The sequence below is a fragment of the Hyperolius riggenbachi genome, chromosome 12, assembly GCF_040937935.1.
Source record: "Hyperolius riggenbachi isolate aHypRig1 chromosome 12, aHypRig1.pri, whole genome shotgun sequence".
NCBI classification, from domain to species: Eukaryota; Metazoa; Chordata; class Amphibia; order Anura; family Hyperoliidae; genus Hyperolius; species Hyperolius riggenbachi.
Genome location: NC_090657.1, coordinates 183,342,383 through 183,366,162, shown reverse-complemented (window position 1 = coordinate 183,366,162; position 23,780 = coordinate 183,342,383). Strand labels below are relative to the sequence as shown.

Sequence of the window (23,780 nt, the reverse complement as noted above, 5' to 3'; positions counted from 1 at the left end):
AAAAATGTTTGGAATGATGTATGATTTTCGATCCACTTCTCACATGTACACCACTTTGTATTGGTCTTTCACGTGGAATTCCAATAAAATTGATGCAGGTTTGTGGCAGTAATGTGACAAAATGTGGAAAACTTCAAGGGGGCCGAATACTTTTGCAACCCACTGTAGGTGTTTGGTGCAACAGTAATACAGATGGAGATACCAACTCCCCCAGAGAAGCTGGTAGAGGGAGATATCTCTATAGAACACAGGGATCAGCACTCCAGCATGCTGGAGATGCAGATGAACTAGTAATCAGTTCACCCGAGGAGCGGGTGGTGCACAGTAAAACAACGTATACTGATCAGCCGTGGAGCGGGTGATTCAGACTGTACTGCAACAGGTGATCACCTGAGAGGCATGAGATCAAGACTGTACTGCAACCCCTAATCACCTGAGGAGCAGGTGATGAGGACAGTACCGTAGTTACTAGTCACCTGAGGAGCAGGTGATTAAGACTGTACTGCAGCTACTGGTCACCTGAGGAGCAGGTGATTAAGACTGTACTGCAGCTACTAGTCACCTGAGGAGCAGGTGATTAAGACTGTACTGCAGCTACTGGTCACCTGAGGAGCAGGTGATTAAGCTGTACAGAGAATCCCTCACCAGGGACTAGGCTCACTGGTGAGGGCAGGAGAGTCAGACAAGCAGATTCGGCAACAAACGGACAGATACGGTACAAAGACAGAAGGCTTAAATCAGAGTAGTGTTCAGGCTGAGTCGGCAACAGGATCAGATAGGCAGAAGCACAGAATCAGTAAGCAGAAGAGTAGTCAAGGCTAGCAGAAGGTCATAACAAATAATACAATTCAATTAGTACTTTAGCTATCAACAGAAAGTGTGGATCCCCAGCTCCTGCTGGTTCTAGCACACTTTGGGATCTGACTAAGGTCTGAGTGCTAACACGTAGCATTTGCAACAGCAGATGAAGAGCTACTGACAGGCAGGTCCTATATATACTGAGAGCGCGCCACAGCGCCGCCCCAGTCACTCAACCAATCAGGAGCACTGCTGGAGTCAGCTGACCGGCCGATCAGCTGACTCCCCTTCTATTCGCATAAAGGTCCTGTCGCTTGCGCGTAGCCCTCAGTCTATGTGCAACTGACGGACCAGGCAAAACTCCACCATGTAACTGCGCGGCGAAAGCCGCCGGCTGAGACGCGGAGACAGCCGCCATGCCGCTCACCGATGCGGCGGCATCTCCGCTATCTATTACAGGCCCCCAACAAGACAAATTCAGCAATCATGAGGCCCCCCAATAAGAAAAATTCAGCAATCATGAGGTCCCCCAACAAGACAAATTTAGCAATCATGAGGCCCCCAACAAGACAAATTCAGCAATCATGAGGCCCCCAACAAGACAAATTCAGCAATCATGAGGCAATCATGAGGCCCCCAACCAGGGGTGTAGCAATAGGGGTTGCAGAGGTAGCAACCGCATCGGGGCCCTCCCTCAACAGCAGTATTAGCTCTCTATTGGTCCTGTGCTGATAATAGATGCTTTGAATAGTAGTAATCATTAACAAACTGTTCCCCATCCCCTTCTTGCACCTCTGACACTGTAGCTTCCATTGGCAGGTTTTGGTGCGCTGTATCAATTGTTATGTATAGAGTGCTTGGGGGGCCTCATTGTAAAACCTGCATCGGGGCCCTCAGCTACGCCACTGCCCCCAACAAGACAAATTCAGCAATCATGAGGCCCCCAACAAGACAAATTCAGCAATCATGAGGCCCCCAACAAGACAAATTCAGCAATCATGAGGCCCCCAACAAGACAAATTCAGCAGTCATAAGGGACATAAATAGACAGCATTTCACATGAATAGGCAAAATGCCCCCTTAATATGGTAGACACCTCTCACCTGCCTTCTGAATTCTCCTCTACTGGCTGCTGTGCTTGGCTGGCCTGGCATTACTGTTTTTGGCTGGCTCGGGGATGTTGTGTGGGCCGAAAGGCCTGGCAGTGATGCTAGGCTGGCCTGGCTGGCGGTGATGCTGGGCTGGCCTGTCTGGCGGTGATGCTGGGCTGGCCTGGCCTGGATAGTTTAGGTAGTGACAGGTGCCCTCCAGTTTAAGTAGTGACAGGGACCCCCAGTTTAGGTAGTGACAGGGTCCCCCAGTTTAGGTAGTGACAGGGCCCCCCAGTTTAGGTAGTGACAGGTGCCTCCTAGTTTAGGTAGTGACAGGAGCCCCCGAGTTCAGGTAGTGACAGGAGCCCCCAAGTTCAGGTAGTGACAGGGACCCCACAGTTTAGGTAGTGACAGGGCCCCCCAGTTTAGGTAGTGACAGGTGCCTCCTAGTTTAGGTAGTGACAAGAGCCCCCGAGTTCAGGTAGCGACAGGAGCCCCCCAGTTCAGGTAGTAATAGGGACCCCCCCAGTTTAGAGTAGTGACAGGGACCCCCCAGTTTAGGTAGTGACAGGAGCCCCCCAGTTTAGGTATTGACAGGAGCCCCCTCCCCCAGTTCAGGTAGTGACAGGGACCCCCCCCCAGTTTAGGTAGTGACAGGGACCCCCAGCTCAGGTAGTTACAGGGACCCCCAGTTTTGGTAGTGACAGAAGCCCTCCCAGTTCAGTAAGTGACAGGGACCCTCCAGTTTAGGTAGTGACAGGAGCCCCCCCAGTTCAGGTAGTGACAGGGACCCCCCAGTTCAGGTAGTGACAGGTACCTCCTAGTTTAGTTAGTGACAGGAGCCCCCCCAGTTTAGGTAGTGACAGGGACCCCAGCTCAGGTAGTTACAGGGACCCCCCAGTTTTGGTAGTGACAGGGACCCCCCAGTTCAGGTAGTGACAGGGACCCCCCAGTTTAGGTAGTGACAGGAGCCCCCCCAGTTTAGGTAGTGACAGGGACCCCCTAACCCCCAGTTCAGGTAGTAACAGGGACACCCCAGTTGTGACAATGGGGGGGGAAGGGGTCCCCCCTCCATAATGAACACTTCTTCCATTCCCTGCACGAGAGGGAGATCTGTGCATCGCTGGTCTGACGTCACTGACTAGACCAGACCAGCTGCGCACAGAGCCTTCCTCGCGTGCAGAGGAAGTGTTCTGCTCTGCTGCGCCCGCCGCTATATTATGGAGGGGGGAGCGAGTAAGGGGGATCCCCAAGGTGAGGGAAGGGGGGGGAGATGTCTCCCCTTCTCCGCTGCTGTGCTTGCTGCTCCCCCTTCACTGCGCTGAGTCGGGTGGTGGGTATGGGGGGGGCGCCACTGATTCGGACGGGGGGCGGCCAGGGGGGAGGGGGGCAGCGGGCAGCCAGGGGGATGCAGCCGCCCCAATTTGCCCGACATGCAGACGCCCATGCCCATTTCCACAAAGAGTTAAATGAAATAAAAACACAAAAAAAAAGTCCTTTATAATCAGAAATTCTTACCTGTACCTTTAAAAAAAATGTTCCCAGGCCAATATCCTCGGAAAGGTCCCACGCCAATATAGTTGATTGAAGATCTCCACCGGCCGGCCACCCCCACCACACTGCTCTCACCTATACTAAGTATAGCTGAGAGCGCGTCCTATGCAGACGCTTTGCCGGCAGCTCCGGCTGCCCTCCACGCCCCCCACACCTGTCACCCCACCCATGCTGGCACCTAGTGCATGGGTGCACTGGGTGCCGCAGCTTGGGTGAGGGTGATAGGTGTGGGGAGGACAGCGCGAGCTGGCGACAAAGCATCCACATTGGACGCGCTCTCAGCTATACTTAGTATCGCTGAGAGCAAAAGAGTCTTTAAATTTCCCTCATGATCCTCCTGATCCCCATTGGTCTGTTAAGGAACCAATGGAGAGCCTTGAAGGGAAATTTAAAGATGCTTTTGCTCGCAGCTATAGTATAGCTAAGAGCCATGCACAGAGATTTTCAATCAAGGATATTGCCGTGGGAACTCTTTTTTAAAAAGGGACAGGTAAGTATTTCTGGTTAATTAAGATTATTAAAGGACTTTATTCGTTGTTGGGTTTTTATTTCATTTAACCCTTTGTGGAAATGGGTAAGGGGTAGCCCCTGTACTCATTTCTCCTGGGGGTGGGGGGCGGGCATCTGGGGGTCCCCTTCTTAAAGGAGACTCCCAGAGGCCACCATGATCCCCCCCCAGGGAGTCATTGCCCCCACCTCCTCCTGGGGCACCACGGATTGGCCAAGGGCTCCGGGGGAGGGGGGGGAGGCTTGGCCACACCTCCCCCCGCCCCTGAGCCCTCATAACATGGACCAAGTGGGCTGGTAAAGCTCAGGGTGCGAAGCCCCACTCTGGCTATCTCAGCCTGCATGGGGGGGACAAGGGGTTCAGGGGTTTTACACACTCTGAACATTTGAAAAAAAAGAGGGTTTCCAAAAATAGGTAGAGTTGCCAGGGATCTTTATACAGCCATATTGCAGCTGTATAGCGATCCCTAGCCAAAGCGTTGCGGCTCCAGAGGGGTTTCTAGGGGGTCCGTACGCACTGTGCACAGACCCCCTGGAAACCCCGCCATGATTTCATTCTTTTGACATGTAAAATTTCTACTACCGTTAGGTTTGCCACATTATCTGTCATTTACTGCATTTAAATGTATACTTTTTTCCTATGGATATCTTCAATGACCGGCACCACACGAAGAGTATTATAGCTCAATTACTTTATTCTGTAATCTGTGTTGAGCTATAATACTCTTCGTGTGGTGCCGGTCATTGAAGATATCCATTACTGTGACCCCTTGGTACTGGGGTGGGACCGTGGCACACTTTAAGTCTGGAAGCCAGCATTGGTGCTCCTGGGTCTGTGTATTTCCAATACTTTTTTCCTATGAAATTTTAAAATCTATTCTCAAAAACTATAAAAGGTCTTTTTGCCGCTCGCCTGCCATAGAAGTCTATGGAGCCCGCTGCGAATAGCCGGTTTGTGAATTTTCTATTTTTCACGACAAAATTCTATGTTTCAAGACATCTCTACTCCTGTCCTGGAATTCTGAGCAAGGCCCAGATCGCTAGCAGTATGGCACACTCCCGCTCTTGTCCCAGAATGCTCAGCAAGGTCCTGCACTCTAGCAGTATGGGACACACCCTCTCCTGTCTTAGAGTGCAGGACCTTGCCTGGCAATCTAAAGCCCCATCTACACCATACGATTCGATTACGATTCTGTTTACGATCTGATTAAATCCGACATGTCCGATGGGGATTCGATTTGATTCGCCATTGCAAAACAATGGCAAATCGAATTGAATCGAATCCTGATCGGACATGTCACATTTAATCGGATCGTAAATAGAATCGTAATCGAATCGTACAAAGAATCGTATCGTGTAGATGGGGCTTTAGACAGGAGAGGGTGTGTCCCATACTGCTAGATTGCCAGGCAAGGTCCTGCACTCTAGCAGTATGGGACACACCCTCTCCTGTCCCAGAATGCAAGGCAAGGTCCTGCACTCTAGCATTATGGGACACACCCTCTCCTGTAGACATAGTAGGAGGGTTTCTTGCATCCTAAGACATGGAGCGTCTCTCAAAGGAAGATCAGAGGAAGAGACGCTGATCTGCGGTCATGTGATTGACATTCTAGACATAAAAATAAGGTATTTACACATCTCTGATAACACTACTACTATCATAATTTGTATATACCAGAGCCATGACAAGGCCCTTCAGCACCCAAGGCTGAGACACCAAAGTGAGTCCTTCCATCCCTCCCACCCCAGCCGTCACACATGGATTGCTATAAGACTTAAAGTGGCCACTAACTGTCCAATTTCTGGCGATAAATTGTTCGAGCGATCAGAAATTCTGATTGGAAGTGAAATCGGTCACTACACCATCAATGAAACAATCTTTGCTTCCTATCACAACCAACAAGAAAATCCAAATTTTGGTTTGTCAAAAATCCAATCGGACGACTATTTTTATAATCGTTTGTAATCTATTGTGCCCATCAACGGAGATTATTTACAACCAATCCGATCAGAATTTCTGATCGCTCTAACAATTTTTCTCTAGAAATTGGATTGGCCACCTTAAGAGGTGCCCCAGGGCCCCCAACACCTTAATCTCTAGTTATCTGGCTTGCAGCCACTGCCATGTAACCCTTTTTTTTATTTCTCTCTGCTTCAAACACAATAGGGGAATGATAGCCCCTCCTACACTGCACCCTGAGGCTGGAGCCTCTCTCGCCTCTGCCTGGCCCTGGTATATACCATGGCATGGGAGCTCCTGTACTGCAGCACTTTTTGTACCAGGATGTGAAAACAAACCCTTAAAGAGAACCCGAGGTGGGTTTTAAAAATCCTATTAGCACACAGAGGCTGGGTCTGCATATAATGCCCAGCCTCTGTTACTATACAGTTCTCACCCAGGCCCCCCCTGCGCTCTGCTTGCCCCCAAAATAAAACCGCCGTGTTAGCGACACACAGTGTGTCGCTAGAAAGCTGTTTACATGTAAACTGTCACTCTCCGCCGGTCCCCGCCTCCTCTATAGCGCCGCTCCCCTTCCCTCCAATCAGCGGTTTTATTTTGGGGGCACAGCAGAGTGCGCAGGGGGGTGGGGGCTAGGTGAGAACTGTATAGTAACAGAGGCTGAGCATTATATGCAGACCCAGCCTCTGTGTGCTAATAGGATTTGTAAAACACACCTCGGGTTCTCTAACATAAAGGGTACCAGAACTGGCATAAGACAACTCTGGGATCTCAGATCAGCACATATGATGGGACTCACAGTGATCATGTAGTCCTGCAGCTGCTCCAGAGGAACTCCACCCTGATCGCCATCGCTGACGCCCGATGCCAAACTCTGCTCAGACATGGCGAATGAAGGGGAGGACTCGCCGCTGTAGTGTACTTCAAACGTGTCATGGGAGCCGTTACTGGGGCAAGGAAAGAAGAAATATAACTTGTTACAACCATAAAGTACCTCCCTTTAAAGGGAACCTAAATTGAGAGGGATATGGATGTTTGCTTTTAAACAATACCAGTTGCCTGACAGTCCTGCTCATCTCTTTGGCTGCGGTAGTGGCTGAATCACACACCTGAAACAAGCATGCAGCTAATCCAGTCTGACTTCAGTCAGAGCACCTGATCTGCATGCTTGTTGAGGGGCTGTGGCTAAACGTATTAGAGACAAAGGATCCGCAGGAGAGGCAGGCAACTGGTATTATTTTAAAAGGAAAAATCCATATGCTTCTCAGATTAGGTTCCCTTTACAGCAAATGTGAAGCGATAAACTTATGATATAATGTATTGTATGTGTAGTACAGACAATGAATAGAACCTTAGTGGCAAAGAAAAGTGTCTCATATTTTAATTTACCATTATATAGCTTATTTTTATAGCATTACATAATTATGTTATATTTGCAGTTTATAAACCACACTCTGTCTTTAAGCTTTAAAAAGAAAGAATGCTCCTTTGAACTTTCCTGCAGTAAAACCTTATCTCAAGCTGTCTCTCACTGTTTCTTGGCTGTGTAAGAGCTGCAGAAAACAAAACTGTATTCAACCCAGTGGGTGACAGAGCTGAGAGACGTTATTTTGCGTGGATGTTACGGCCAGAACCCGAAGTTTGGCCACTTCTAGTTCTGGCCGGCCAATGCGCGAAGTGGCCGCTGCGCTGCGGCCAATGTTAGAAATGGAATGATTCCTCTCAGGTTAATGTATCTTCTGGCCGCAGCGCAGCGGCCAAACGTATAACAACTTAGTGAATTTATTGCAATTCAGCCGGCGGCAATGTAACAATTCAAGCCGCCGGCTTTTTCTCTGCCTCTCTCTCCTCCCCCCCCCCCCCCCGCCTCTCTCGCTCTCCTATGGGCCGCCGGCGGGGACACGCGTGTCCCCCCGGAGTCGTTCGTCGCGGCAGGGGAATCCTGCTGTTCTTGCAGAGCGGGTGCTGGCAGAAGCAATGTCTGCAGCCTCCCCGCTCTGCTGCCCTGGCGCCACGAACGACTCCCGGGGACACGCATGTCCCCGCCTGCTGCCCATAAGAGGAGAGAGAGAGGCAGAAAAAAAAAAAAAAGCTGGCGGCTTGAATTGTTACATTGCCGCCGGCTGAATTGCAATAAATTCACTAAGTTGTTATACGTTTGGCCGCTGCGCTGCGGCCAGAAGATACATTAACCTGAGAGGAATCATTCCATTTCTAACATTGGCCGCAGCGCAGCGGCCACTTCTCACATTGGCCGGCCAGAACCCGAAGTGGCCGGCCAGAACTAGAAGTGGCCAAACTTCGGGTTCTGGCCGTAACATGGATAACAATTGAAGTTTTTTACTTTTCTTGTACTGGAAAACTATACAGGACAAGACAATATCCACTGAGTTAAATACAGTCCGGTTTTCTGCAGCAGTTACACAGCCAAAAACAGTGAGAGACAACTTTGGATAAGGCTTTACTGCAGGAAAGTTCAAAGGAACATTATTTCTTTTTAATGCTTTGTTTTATAGCTTAAAAGACAGAGGTTGGTTTATAAACTGCAAATATAACGCAATGTCATAAAAAGAAGCTATATAACGCAAAATAAAAATATGAGACTCTTTTCTTTGCTAACGTTCTATTTCTTAGCTGCACTACACATACAATTCATTATATCATACGTTTATTTTTGCTTAAAGTTTACTTTATATTTGTTCTCAAAATAACCAATGAGGGGGTGAAGGTGGCATATCCAACACCTACCAGCTACGCCAGTGCACCCGCCGCATGGTACGGGCAGCTGGGAGGCGTCACATCTTAGCATGGCTGCGCTTTACTAGTCCGTTTCCCAGCTGCAGAAATTTGCATAACACTTGCACCAACTTGTAAATAGGAGCCTCTCACTGACCATCCTTATTGGCTAATGCTGTAGTTAATGCGTCATGGAATCCATCCAGCTAAACTGCGTTCTCATGTGTAACACGTTTGTACATCAGTATAGCTTACTTTCTCTCCATATCACTGCACAAGTTCTTCATTAGAGAAATTCATTTATATACCATTTATTAGAGGGGCTCTTTCTACAACTATCCATATGATATACACATACGTCCTTAAAGTGGACCTGAACTCAGGACTCCCTCTCTGCTCTAACAGATAAGCAACAGCATAATAACCTTTAAAGAAAAAATATTTGTTACAGCTGATACAAATCCTGCCGTAAATCTGCAGTGAGTGTACTTCCTGCTTTCATGGAAGCAGACATAGGGTTAACATCCTGTGTTTACATATCAGCTGTGTTTGCAGAGGACTGCTGAATTTCTGTGCGGACACAGCTGAGAGATCAAATTACACTTGTGATTACTTGAAGATGAGTGGGAATTAGACAGGCTTGTCTCTCTAAAAACGCACATGGTGCATTTCTCTCTGTTTTCATTGTGTCCTGTGCAAGAGTCCAGGTCCACTTTAATGCATTCAGTTCCCTCATGGCAGCGAGCCCTTTCTCAGCAGTTCTCTCTGTGAGTCAGATACTTCAGCCTGTACACCAATATGTGTCGAGCAAGATCCAATCTACTTCACTTAACCACTTGACACCCATAGTGCTAACCCCCCCTAAAGACCAGGCCATTTTTTGCAGTACTGGGCTGTGCAGGCTTTTCAGCCTCCTGCACAGCACAGCCCAGCTAAGGAGCCCAGCGATCAGACTCACCTCCTTTTTTTGTCCCTAAGGGGACATGCCGCCGGAGGGGTCCGATCGCTGCGGCCGTTTGTTTTTTTTTTCCCCAGCCTCTATGAGGCTCTCTCTCCCTCCCTCCCCTTCCCTCCTCCCTTCCGTAATCTTTATGGAACAGGACGGCGATCCGTCCTGTTCCGCCTCTCACAGGCATCAGCCTTTGAGAGGACGGCGCTCCCCGGCCAATCAGAGGCCGGGGATCGCCGATCTCGTACAGCGCTGCCGGGGACTGCACCGCTGTACACTTGTAAACAAAGGGGATTTCTTTCCCCTTTCGTTTGCAAACAGCCTGCTAGCGGCGATCGGCGGCTAGCAGGCTAATCACGGAACTCCGTTCCGTGAAGTGGCAGGGAACGATCGCCACGATCGTGCATGCGCGCGCCCGTTCTGTGAAACTGCAACCCCAGGACTTGACGCCAATTGGCGTTAGGCGGTCCTGGGGCTGGTGCTGCGGTCACGCCCATTGGCGTGAGGCGGTCTTTAATTAGTTAAAATGGACGCATGATAACACTTTGCAACCATTTTGCCATAACATTTAGATTAAAGGCCTCAAAATGTCACCCAAAACATAGGGACTGCTGCCACCAGACTGCCAGTGTCACTAACTACAGACCGTTGATGCACAATGCAGCCCCCCTTAAAGAACATCCGAGGTGAAAATAAACTGATGAGATAAACAATTGAATTTTATCTATCCTCCTACTTCTAAAAAAATGCCTTTTGTAGATATCCCACAGCTTTATTTTATATTTAAATCTACTTTAATTATTACTATTCCATTGTCCCTACTCAATAAACTAAAATTTATGAACTATTGGACTCTCAGCAGTAGGTATGCATTTTCTTTTTTTATACAACTTTTTCCCAGATGTGTCCTTTAAGGTCCTATGAAGGTGTGTGAGTGTGACATCACAGAATAGCGACGTGGGAGGGGTTTATGGGTGGGAGGGGTTTACGGGTATTCTTAGGACTTTATAGACTGTGACAGGAAATAAAGTGCCCTTACAATGAGCTGCAGCAGCTGTAGTCGGCATCGTAGGAAAACGTCCCGTCTGTGTGGGAACTGTCACCTGCAATACAGAGCAGGGTCAATTAGAGGCATGGGATCAGCAGGACAGCCAGGCAATGTGCATTGTTTAAAAGGAAACAAGTATGTCACCCTCCATATCCCTCTCAGTTCAGATTCCATTTAAGGCTAAAAGTACAGTAAATGCAGACAGCAGGGCTAGTGCTGACTAGTTCATCGCTGCCCTGCATGTTAGACTGGCTATTTTGTGTAGTGCTTTGGTATGTGGCCCCCTCCCCTCTTAGGCACCAATCATGCTGGAGCTCTGACTGCAGCTGCACTGCTGCTTCCAGTCAGAGCTCCCATCCATTAATGCTTACTTGTGCCCGTGCATGCCATAGCATTATGCATGGACTGCTGTGACAGTAGGCGGAGCTCTGGTCAGATCTCCAACATAACAGAAAGGCCAGGGAGGGGAGGAGGCCGCACACCACAGCACTACACAAAGCAGCAGGTGTAAAGGCAACACGCATAGAACAGTGCTGTACTAGTCACTACTAGCTTGGCCATTTTACTTTGAGCCAGTAGTTGGGTTTTAAAGTGAACCAAGCAGCACTTTTAGCCCCCAGGGGCAACTCAATAGCACATTAAAAATGCATGCCAACAATGTGGCTCATTACTGAAAAAGAAATTCCATCCTACGTCTTTTTTTTACATTTAAATATGTGTTATAGGCTTTTATTGGCCTACTTCCATTGCCTATGTCCACAGAAAGAGCAGGCAGATAAAGACTGCTGTAATTAGCAGTAGCAATGAGCAAACAAAAGCTTTCATCAGCAGGGGCAGTGGGGAGATAGGACACTGTACTTCAAACAGTTTAGAGAGTCACACTTCATTACATCCACACCTTCCCCTGGATAAATAAGGGCAAATGGAAAGGGGTGGCAGCTCCAACAGCTATTAGAAGCCAGGACAAACTGCAGAAAAAAAAAAAGCTGCTTGGGTCCCTTTAAGTTATCAAGAGCGGATATATTCCACAATGCGTCTTACAGCGGGACAGCCACGGTCTCTCCGGCGGTGATGTGTAATGGTAGCCAGCGCGGTCCACACACTCGATGCTCTGATCTCCGTAGATGATCTGGAAGACTTGGCAGATGAGAGCGCAGGACTCCTCCGCAGCATCCTGACGGAGAACAGGAAACAGCTTCAAGTTCACAAATAGCACAGATGGCCAACGTGTCCATAGTAATCACTAATGCTGCTCAACATGCTAAAAAAAACAAAACGCAGGGACTCTGTGTGATGGGATCTATATCAGCCAACCAAGGAGCTCATAGACAGATATATACTAGCTGTGCCACAGAGTGCTACACAGATCCAGGAGAATGGGCGCACAGTTAAGGTGACCATAATCTAGAAATTCTGTGGTCCAATCAACTAATCAGTGATAAAACATATCCGCCTGATTGATGATTTGATCTGTTTCAGGCCGAAATTGGTCAAATGCATCGATCAGATACGCTGGAAAATATCAGTCGAAAGTGCTCAATTGGATGCGTGGCGGTAGCTGCATTCGATATTGCAACGGCCAACATACTCTAGACGGCTGTCCCCTCAAACGTAAAATGTCGCCCCCAGTGCCCGATCCCAGTGAACTCTCTCTTGTTTTGCTGGCGCTCTCATTATTGAGTGCTGTGCCATGTGGCACCGAGCGTGCCGTGTGATGTCACACATGCACCACGTGGTAATGGCGGTGACAGCGGAGGATGACGGGAGTTGCACCAACGAGACAGGTGAGAATTTTACACGGGAGGGTTGCCGGGCAGGCGACGCCGGCTCTAGGCGGATTTCCGATTCAGCAGGAGGAAATTGCACAGATGTGCAGAGCCAAACACGGGCAGATTACACAACTTGCATTGAAAACAGATGCAGCAAAGGAGGACGTTGGCTTCAAGGACAGCCTGTGCGCAGAATGTTCAGTACTAGACTCTTTCATGACGATGGCGTGCCCTTTCGAGAGGGCACATCATAGTCGTGGAAGAGTCTAATATTGTACAATCTGTGCACAGGCTGTCCTTGAAGCCAACATCCTCCTTTGCTGCATCTGTTTTCAATGCAAGTTGTGTAATCTGCCCGTGGTTGGCTCTGCACATCTGTGCAGCTAGTTCATTCGGGTGCAGCCTATATATGAAAGCGCTGCCATTTCCTCCTGCTGTATCAAAATGTAAGTCCACGTGTGGCTAGCTGCACTCATGTGTATCAGTTTGCATTCAATTTGTTCAGATAAGGGTTTAGTGCATAGCTGCATTTGATTTGTGTTCCAGGTGCATATCAGTCCCTGGGGGACACTGCATGCCTCTGTTGGTTTCATTTCATTTGCAGCCTGAATAGGAGCGCTGCCTACTTCTTGCTGATTTCTGATTCATCCCAAATTTTATGGGAATCTGTGTATGGTGTATAATCAGATTCGATCAGAGAGAGATCTGTCTCATGTGCCTTACTTTGCACTCCACCACATTTCCCATATTGTTGTGCGGGTGAGGCTTTTTTTCCCCCCCAGGCCACTGTCCTTGAAGTGCAGCTGTCAGCCATACTATCTCAGAAAAAAACCCACATATATAAGTAGATAAATACTTGCTCTACTTACATAACATATGTATTGCACTGACCACATTTTGGTTTTTGTGATTTTTCTATAGTAAAAAAAGAGAAAATCCTTCTTAGGATTTTCCATTTTGTCTGTGTCTAGCTTGAAGCCAATCCTGATATCATTTCCTCCCTTACTCTGTCTGTGTATCATTGCCCTCTCTCCGAGTCCTCAGACACTCCCACCCAGGTCTGCAGTAGAAAGTGCATTGTGAATATTGGCCAATCAGAGAGGAACAGAGGTGTGGGAGGGGAAAACAGGAGGGAAAGAGGCTTCAGCCAGTCAGTCTGCATTAGTTAAGTCTGGGGGGAAAGTGAAGAAAAGTGAATGGGCCCTCAGACTGCATTCCCACTGCCTATTTCCAGCCAGTCCTGTCTCCAGTAGAACTATACTAGGCCGCACATGCATGCGCTTCCTCGTTCAACGCGATGGTGCAAACCTGCACGGACTTTGTGTAAAAAGCATGAAGCAATGGTTCACAGGCTAAAAATGTATATTGGTACATGTTCAGCTGCTGCTTAGGCACACTCTGTATTGAAATATTACACAATATGAAAATTGGTGCAGCCGCTGTGAGGAGCTATGTGATGACATCATCACACACAGCTCCATTTCGCAGGGTCACATGAAGCACGATGACGACTTGGAATTTTTAATCATCTCATTGACCAACAACAAGAACATCGAAACATTTGTAAAAATCCTTTTCACCCTGAGGACCCAAAGCATATAAGCTTGTCTCAAATCAGTACAGGGGAAGAAGTTATGTGATCATAAATGCCAGACCAAACAGGTGGCTTTTTTTTTTATTTAGGGTTGGAGCGGTCTTGATTAAGTTTGGCAAGGCATTCCACAGGGTAGGGGCAGCATGACAGAAAGCTCTGGCTCATAAGTTTTTAGTTGGACTATGGGGGTTGTTTAATCTGAGGTTTTGGGTGGTGTGGCAGCGTTCTGGAAACTCAAGGAAACAGCAAAGTAAAATGTGAAAAGTATAAAAGCATAACTCACTCTGTTCTCTACTGCCAGGATGATGAGGTTGCAGTAGGCTCCAGCACTTGGTTCCTTTGGATCTAAAGGGTTCTGCCCCGCATGCCGCCTCTCCCAGCTGCCCCCACAAGCCTGCCGCCGCTCCCAGCTGCCCCCGCAAGGCTGACGCCGCTCCCAGCTGCCCCCGCAGGGTTGCCTTCTCTCCCAACTCCCGCCACACGGTTGTCGCCGCTCCCAGCTGCCACTGAAGGTCATTCTTCTCTCCCAGTTGGCACAGGCCTGACCTCCTTGCCTCTTCTCCCAACTGCCACTGTCCTGCTTTCCCCCTCGTCTCTCCAGGCTGCCCCCTCCTTTGGGGCGCCCATCCGAAGTCCTGTGAGCCATTTTCCAGTCCAGACTACAGATAGTATGACGCCTCTCCATAGCGCCCCCCACAGGCTTGGGGCCTGTTCTGTCTCCTCCCTGAGCGGGGTCAGTGTTGCCCATTGGCGGTTTTCTTTCCAGGCTACCAGCTGCTGGCACCGGGTCCAATCCAAGCCCTGGGGGAGAAATAATATATATAAAAAATTAAGTTTAAACAAATGACACAACAAAATGATTTGCAAATATATATTCTAAATATCGGTCTTCCTCTTCCGTCCATGCCTAGTTCATGCCTTCATCACATCATGGCTAGACTATTGCAATGCCCCTCTGTACAGGCCCTTCCAAATAAAGACCTACACCACTTGCAGCTAGCACAGAATGCTACCGCAAGACTTACAGAGCCACCCCCCCCCCCCCCCCCCCCATTGCCACATAACAGCAATCATTTGCTCACAACACAGGCTACCCATAAAATGGAGAATCCTTTTCAAAATTGGCATACAACAGGGCCGGGCCGAGGCATAGGCTGGAGAGGCTCCAGCCTCAGGGCGCACTGTAGGAGGGGGCGCAGAATTCATTCAGCTGTCATTCTTAATTGTGTTTGAAGCAGAAATAATAAGAAAAGGGGATACATGGCAGTGACTGCAAGCCAGATAACTAGATATTAAGGTGCTGGGGAGGTTGTGGGCCCTGTGGCGCCTCTTAGTCTAATAGCAATCAGTGTTTGATGGCTGGGGTGGCAGGAATAGAGGGGCGCACTTTGGTGTCTCAGCCTTGGGTGCTGGAGGACCTTGTCCCGGCTCTGTACTGGCATTCAAACCCCTACATGACCTTGGCCCTGGATACCTGAAGGATTTGTTGCATCTGAGGAGTCACACCTCCCACAACCTCAGATCAAAAGGATCCCTAACTTGACCACCCCCTGAGTCCAACTAAAAACCTTTGGAGCCAGAGCTTTCGGTCATGCTGCCACTACCCTGTGGAATGCCTTACCAAACTTAATCAAGACAACTCCAACCCTGGAAACGTTTAAATCAAATCTGAAAAGCCACCTGTTTAGTCTGGCATTTTTTGGTCACATAGCTTTTCCCCCTGTACACCTCACTATGTATTGATCTAAGACAAGCTTATGCGCTTTGGGTCCTACGGTAGAAAAGCTCTTTACAAACGTTTTGTTGTTGTTGTCCATTGCTAAGTAAGATCTTGCAATCTTCTCCATACTTTAAAAGGTACCCTGTCGTGAGTCACTGCTCTTACCACTCTGGAAGTAAACTTGTACAGTATTACAGTGTTACCGCCTCAGAACCACTGGTTGCCGTCACTAATGAGACACTACTCTGGTCTCAGGAGTCTTGCTGGCCTTCCAGGTTCAGACGCCCAGCTATGGCCACTACTGCCCATGTCATCCCCCTTCCCTGATATTCAGAATCATTTATTTTATTTCTACAAGTACAAACAGGTGGTTGTACCCAGAATTGGTTTTGGCTCATACAGGTTCTGGAAGGATGGGGGGGGGATAATGACCAAGAGCCGAGGCTGCCTTACTACAGCGCCACCAGTCGCACTTGGCAATCATCTGTCATCCCTAAGGAGACATCCATATGTGTGTGTGTGTGTGTGTGTGTGTGTGGGGGGGGGGGGGGGGGAAATGGACACACCCAATGTGTATCCACTAGAGGCACCTACACTCTATCCTGTATGTTATCAAGGCATTTTGTATTGACCTGAGGAAGCGGGCCATGACCCGTGAAACGTGTAGTCAGATTGCGTTTTGAATTTTAAAAAATTTCCAGTTGAACTGGTGACTATATCTTCTGGAGAATCTTTTTATTTTATAACACTAAAATAGAACACACATTGGGCGCCTCCATTCTATTCAATTACCAGTTGTCTGGGCAGATTTGTATATTGGTGGAACCTGATTGGCTGGCCATTTTCAGAGATGTCATGACAGACAGGGCAGGTTGCTCATCTAAAAATACAGTGGGGACCGTCTGGAGCCTCGTAATATCTAATACGTCTACATAATGCAGAGCTTTCTTTACTCCGGTGAAGGAATCTGCAGGTTTATTTCCAAGAGAACTCAAACTGTCAGTCACGGACGGCTGCCTGTAGGAGCTCTAAATGTCTTCTCGCCCAAAGATCAAACCCCTACCACTGCCGCGATTAGACCGCACAGCAGCTGCCATGTCAGAAGGAATAAAGAGGAGATGTCGGAGTGCCATTCAGGCGGAGCGCACAGGAATAGAACAGTAAATGGGGAAGATTGGGCAGACGCTGACCCGAAGAATGATTGCAGAGGAGTGAGACGCAGCCAGGAGAGAGGGCAGCTGAGGACCCGTGCGTGCAGATGCTAATGAATTCTATCTCTGACAGCTGAGCGGAGCCACTTCAGTACACATGGGTGATGCTGCTGGAACGAGGACACGGGGAGGATGGGGAAGGAACGAGGACACAGGGAGATGACAGCTTCCCACTTTGTTAGGAAAAAAACAAGACTGCTCAATTTGCTGCTGATCGGCTGGGGTTGGCCAAATCAGGACCTGTCTATCAGACAACTCGTCTCTTCAGTGATTCCTGGGGCAAAGGGCACAGGCTGGGCGCTGAAGACGTCAGCTGAGCAAAGTGGCCAATCTCTGGTGCTGCCCATCACTGGAAAAAAAAAATGTAGTGGTCCCGCCATGGCCCACGCCATACCTGCCTCCATCCTCAATGTACTTCAACATTTGCACCCCGACGTGGTTGCCGGCGTTCTAGCACAGGGGGCCCCAGTAAAGTATTACTGCATGGACACGGTGGGGGGGCTACATAAAAGATTGGGGGGGGGGGGGGCAGTGGCAAGGAGCTTCCGTCATGTTCGTCATTCACAATTATCACATGCCACACTCCCGATCGAGCATGTCCGCTCGAGATTTTCCAGCATGTCCCATCGATACGTGGTCTAATTGTCGATCGGGCATGCTCATGGTGGCAAAGATTTTCATCAGATTCGATAATTTTATCAAATATGATGGTCAATTGGCTACGTCTACAGATGTATGGCGACCTTAAGAAAGGGGATTCCTAGGACAAGGTGTGGAGAAGCTTTCTGTTAATTGGTCCTACAGCATGGTAATTGGTCCTACAGCATGGTAATTGGTCCTACAGCATGGTAATTGGTCCTACAGCACTTCTCACAGCATTCTGGCATACTTTTGGATGTGTGAAACAAAATATTCGACACTGCCACAGTGAGCACAATATTCATTATTTTCAGGACTGCAGAGATGAACCCACTGATGATCTGTTCTATGTTCAGTGTACAGAAGACATGCTACAGCTGTCCTTAGGTACCCTAAAGACACAGAATCCAGGCTCATATCCTCAAGTGAAAACACTTGAAGAGACACTGAAGCAAAAAAAATAAATAAATTATGATATAATGAATTGGTTGTGTAGTACGGATAATTACTATAACTTTAGTAGCAAAGAAAATATTCTCATACTTTTATTTTCAGCAGTGATTTCACAGAGCAGGCTAGTGAACTTTTGAACTGTCCTCTGGAGAGAAAAAAACAATACAGTGACTGACAGTTGAGATAACCAGCTTCAGAAGACAGAGCTCTCTGCGACTTTGAAAGCCGTGGAGCTCAGTGTCTCTTTTTCATAAATAACAACTGGAGTTTCTTAACTCTTCCGGTACTGGAAACAATATTAGACTCATGTCTCTGCTCCTAATGTTCCTCTGTATTTCTTAGCTGTATTACACATACAAATCATATCATAACTTTATTTTGACTTTAGATTCCCTTTAAAGTTTTAAAGAGGAAGTGCGCTCTCTACGTATCTCTCCAGTGCCTGATATGTAGAGGGCGCACTTCTCTTGCGCAGACTGGCCGCAACGGACAGAACTAATGGGACCCGATACCGGAACTGCGGACAGTGGAGGACGGCGGCTTGTTAGCTGGAGGAAGCCCCAGGTATCTATAAAACTTTTTTTAGGTTTATCCCTGGTTTCCTTTAAACACTTGAGGACGCTGTGTTAAACCCCCCTAGTGGCCAGGCAATTTTTTCCTAATTAGGCCACTGCAGCTTTAAGGGCTCGCTGCTGGGCCGCACAATTCAGCACACAAGTGAACCCCCTCCCTTCTCCCCACCAACAGAGCTCTGAGCTCTCTCTGGGGTCTGATCACTCCCCAGATGTTTGTTTCGTTTTTTGTTTTTCTTTTCATAAATATTTGTTCTTGTTTTTTTTCTTTGTTTTTTTTTTTTTTTTTTATATATATAAATTTCACTATTTTTTTATTTATTTTATATCACTCCCTTACTCCCTCCCCCTGCCAGCCAATCCGCGTGTCATAGGCTTCAGAAGGCTTTCTGCCTGCCAGGGGGGCAGCCATGTCACACGGCTGTCCCCAGTACAGCGCTGTACATTGTTAATAGACGGCAGTTTTGTCGTCTAACAGTCGAGACTGAAGGTGGAATGGAGCTCCATCACTCATGTGGAGATGTGCGCGCATTATCACGCTTGATCTCCTGCAATCCCCGCCTGCAGCCAGTCATGCCAACCGGCATGGAGTAGTCCTGGGGCTGCCACTGCGTTCACGCCGACGTGGAGCGGTCGGCTAGGGGTTAAAGGGAATTTGAAATGAAAAATACTTATGAGATAATTATTTGTATGTGTAATACAGCTAAAAGGTAGCCATAGATAAGGCCTGCTGAGGTAAAATTCGATTGTGTAACGAATGTGGAATCGTCTCCGTGGTCAGCGCACCAGACGTGCGCTGACGCGGCGGATTTCCTCCACAAGCGTATAATTGAGGACACCCAGGCTAGGTGCTATGCACCCGCAGAGGGCAATTCCCACCGGCAGATGGCGCTGTGGAGTGCAGGCGAACACAGCCGCTGCACAGCCACAGATGCCAAATGGGAATTGTACAGATCCAGGACAAGGTACAATCAGGCAGGGCTGGATAGCCCACAGGGAACAGAGCAAAGGGACAGAACCAATGTGTGCCCACCAAACTAGTCGCCACCCAGCAACGGCGAACACACAATGGCGGAAACGAAGTAGGAAACGCAATCGCAAGAATGGTGATTGCCAATAGCGACAAGACTGAGCAGGACAGAGCACAAGGGTAGCAAAGGCACAGCAAATCATACAAAGAGAAAGATAAGGAAAATAACAAACGCTAGCTGAACGCGAACACCGCACTCATTCACAACAGTGCACGCATTCGTGCGCGGTCTCCGCGTGTTACGCACAACAGAGACAAGCACACCTAACTAACCAAAGACAGAAACCCGAAACAGAGAACGCGAGCGCTTGCTTAACGGTTACCTCACCGAGCCTACAGCAAGCGTTCGTATCAGACAAGACAGACAAACGTGAAACAGGAACGAGGCAGAAAGGATCCACCACTCTTCCGTCAGAGCAAGTGTGATCCAAGCAGAAACACAGATCAGAAATATCCACAGCCGCTACTGCTAGTGGTTAGTGCGATCCGTAAAGACAGATCAGAAGGATCCACAGCACTAGCGCTAGGCGAGTGCGATCCAGGCAGACAGAATAGCAGAACAGAAGGATCCACAGCACTAGCGAAAGTGACTAGCGCGATCCAGGTACAGAGTAGCAGAACAGAAGGATCCACAGCACTAGCGAAAGTGACTAGCGCGATCAAGGTACAGAGTAGCAGAACAGAAGGATCCACAGCACTAGCGCAAGGCGAGTGCGATCCAGGGAAGACAGATCAGAAGGGGCTACCAGTAACAACCGCTGTTCCGGTTAGCACCCAGACACACAGAACGACTTCCTATCGACCACCGCTGGGACAGGATAGTCGCAACAGACAAACAAACAGATAAGCAATCCTAACGGCACTAAAGAAACTGCCTAGTGCAGTCCCCAGAATTACTCTAAGATAACTTCAACAAGAAGTAGCATGGCTGACACTCTCTAGGAGTGTTTACTACAAACCCTGAAGGAATGACCAGCAAAGGACTGTGGGTAATCCCAACCTTTATACTGCCAGTCATCACAGGAGGCAGGTAGGGGATTTGCATAACGAATGTATGCAAATTCCTCAGCAGCAAGCTGCAATACTGACAAAAAGTCTCTCTTAACCACCCTGGCGTTCTGATTAAATCGCCAGGGTGGCTGCGGGAGGGTTTTTTTTAAATAAAAAAAAAACTATTCCATGCAGCCAACTGAAAGTTAATAAGCGGCCTTCCGTGTTTCGCTTACCTCGTCACCATGGCGACGAGCGGAGTGACGTCATGGACGTCAGCCGACGTCCTGTTGTCAGCCGCCTCCGATCCAGCCCTTAGCGCTGGCCGGAACTGTTTGTTCCGGCTACGCTGGGCTCAGGCGGCTGGGGGGACCCTCTTTCGCCGCTGCAGCGGTGATCAGGCAGCACACGCGGCTGGCAAAGTGCCGGCTGCGTGTGCTGCTTTTTATTTCATTAAAATCGGCCCAGCAGGGCCTGAGCGGCAGCCTCTGGCGGTGTTGGACGAGCTGAGCTCGTCCAGACCGCTCAGCAGGTTAAAGAGACCTGCAGAATGCAGACCTGAACAGTGGTCAAAAAGCTGCCTGTCTGCACAGGCAGCTGAGTAGATTCTCACAGATTGGTTCATTTTCATGCTGCATAAATTTGCATCAACATGAAGTTATTTGCATCTACTTGACCATCACTACATGCAAATGTGGGAAGGGTTCATGGATTTTGTGGTGAATATTTGCATGCGAGTGTGGGGAGGGTTCATGGATTTTGTGGTGAGTATTTGCATGCGAGTGTGGGGAGGGTTCATGGATTTTGCGGTATTTGCATGCCAGTGTGGGATCTTGCGGTCTCCCGCTACCTGTTTTCAGGACGAGCAGGTGGAGGGCATCGTCCCGGACGTAGGAGGCGGCAGCGATCTCATGAGTTGGGATGCGCAGGATGAGTTCCTCGTTGTCCCTCCAGGTTAGCAGCAGGCTGCGAGCGGACATGCTGAGGATACTGTCCTGCTCAGGTGTGCAGTGTAGGGGCAGCTCCTTCAGCTGCTGCAGGAAGAAGAAGAGGGGAGAGCGTCACACTATGGCCTTCCCCCACTAGAGGAGTTAGGAATTAAACTGATAGTCTGCTTACCTGAAGTGAACTAAAAAATGAAAACAGATATCTACCTCATTAGTGGGAAGCCCATGGATAGCCCAGAGGCTTCCCCGACCCTCAGACACCCCTCCATTCCAGCGCCCTTGTCTGAGTACAAGCTTCTCTGTACTGGGCATGTGTGAGTGAGATTCGCACATGCCGAGTAGAACAAGGCTGCTCGTGCACGGACCGGAGCACAGTCAACAGGGCCGGCAACCCCCCCCCCAAAAAAACATGTCACCTCTTAAAAAATTATGTTGTCGGGCAACAGGCTACTGGGTACCGTAGCATGTAGTGACTTAAGTTGCAGTGGTGCTGGCGATCAACAGTTGCAGGGAGGCACATACTTAACCTGGTTCCACACCGGTCCGGTTGGGATGGCTTCCACCACTTCACCTCACGCGCTGCAGATGGCCGCAGCGGCGTTCTCCTTATCGATGTGAGGCCAAGTCAGTGGAGGGAAGAGGCACCGTGCTGTCGCCACGGTGCGTGCCTCTCACCAACAAGAAGAAACGAGGAAGGCAACTGCGCCTGCGTGGAGTAATGTACCTGTATATGCCACCCCGCCGCTCACCAGCACCACCACAACTTAAGTCATTACACACCCCGGTACCCAGCGGCCGCTTTTTTTTTTTTTAAGAGGAGACCAATGCTTGGAGAGGGGCAGCTTAAGTTTGCACTGGGGCCAGTTTAAGCAAACCTGAAGCGTATTTTAAATAAAACAGATACTCACCTAAGCAGAGGGAAGGCGCTGGGTCTTATTGATCCTTTTTATTTCTTTCCTGGACCCCTCGTTCCAGCGCTGTCTCCCCAGTTAGCTGTTTCCGACCGATGGTTCAGACTGCTCTCTGCTGCAGTATGCCATACAAACATCGATTTTTATCACCCAGATGGGCCCCATCAGCCAGCCATCGTGCACCCCAAAAATTAGAAGCCGGACCCACCACTGCATGGAAGGCTACAGAAGTCTTCAGGAGCCCGAGTATTTCCAAAGATGGGCCGTTCCGTACTGTGCATGCGTGCTCTCTCATGCATGCACAGTACGGAGCGGCCCATCTTCGGGAGCACTCGGGCTCCTGAAGACTTCTGTAGCCTTCCATGCAGTGGTGGGTCCGGCTTCTAATTTTTGGGGTGCACGATGGCTGGCTGATGGGGCCAAAATCGATGTTTGTATGGCATACTTTAGATATTTTTTGTCTAACTCGGGTGATAAAATTAAGGCTAACGCATTCAACAATGATAGGAACCAAATGTAAACATCACAAACAGAACTCAGAGTTTCAAACGACTATAGTCACATGTGTGTCAGTTCTGGGCACCACATTACAAAAAAGATATTGCAGTTTTAGAGCAGGTGCAGAGACGAGCTACAAAATTGATACGTGGGATGGAAGGTCTCGCTTACCAAGAAAGGTTAGATAAACTGGGTTTATTTAGTCTAGAGAAAAGACGCCTTAGAGGAGATCTAATTAACATGTATAAATACATCAGAGGGCAATATAATAGCTTGGCGGATGAGTGAAGTCCCTTGGCCTTCTCAAAGGACTAGAGGACATGATCTGCGCATGGAGGAAAAACGTTTTAGACATTTATTTAGGAAAGGGTTCTTTACAGTAAGAGTGATTAAGATGTGGAATGCATTGCCACAGGAAGTCGTTATGGCAAACTCTATACCTGCATTTTAAGGGGGCTTAGATGCCTTCCTTGCGTAGGATTACAGCTCCAGCTGGTCCCGGCACACTTGCGGATCTGACTACGGATCTGGGTGCTCCCACATATGTGATCGCAACGCCAGACACCCGAGAAATGACCAGCCAGCAGTATATATACCCATCTCGCTCCCCAGCACCTCCCACAGTGCTGGACCAATGGGGAGTGAAGCCAGAGTCAGCTGACCAGCCTGGTCAGCTGACTACCTCTGGCTACAATATATGCCCTGCCTGAGTGCGTGCGCGCGCGCGTCACTCTAAATCTGGAGGGACTACATGTCCCAGCCACAGCAGCCCCGCTCTGAGCCTCCACAGCGGAAGTATGCGC

At 48.8% G+C, this 23,780-nt stretch overlaps 1 protein-coding gene across 2 annotated transcripts in view; it reads right to left on the bottom strand.

Moving 5' to 3' along the window:
- CCM2L (CCM2 like scaffold protein) overlaps nt 1-23,780 on the bottom strand; it is a 64,459-nt gene that overhangs the window by 21,882 nt on the left and 18,797 nt on the right. For both annotated transcript variants that reach the window (XM_068261943.1, XM_068261942.1), the window contains exons 4-8: nt 21,472-21,655; nt 14,290-14,807; nt 11,685-11,817; nt 10,635-10,698; nt 6,710-6,857 (exon numbers count right to left, since the gene is read on the bottom strand). In XM_068261943.1, coding sequence (XP_068118044.1) covers nt 6,710-6,857; nt 10,635-10,698; nt 11,685-11,817; nt 14,290-14,807; nt 21,472-21,655 — 1,047 coding nt within the window. The remainder of the gene's footprint in view (nt 1-6,709; nt 6,858-10,634; nt 10,699-11,684; nt 11,818-14,289; nt 14,808-21,471; nt 21,656-23,780) is intronic.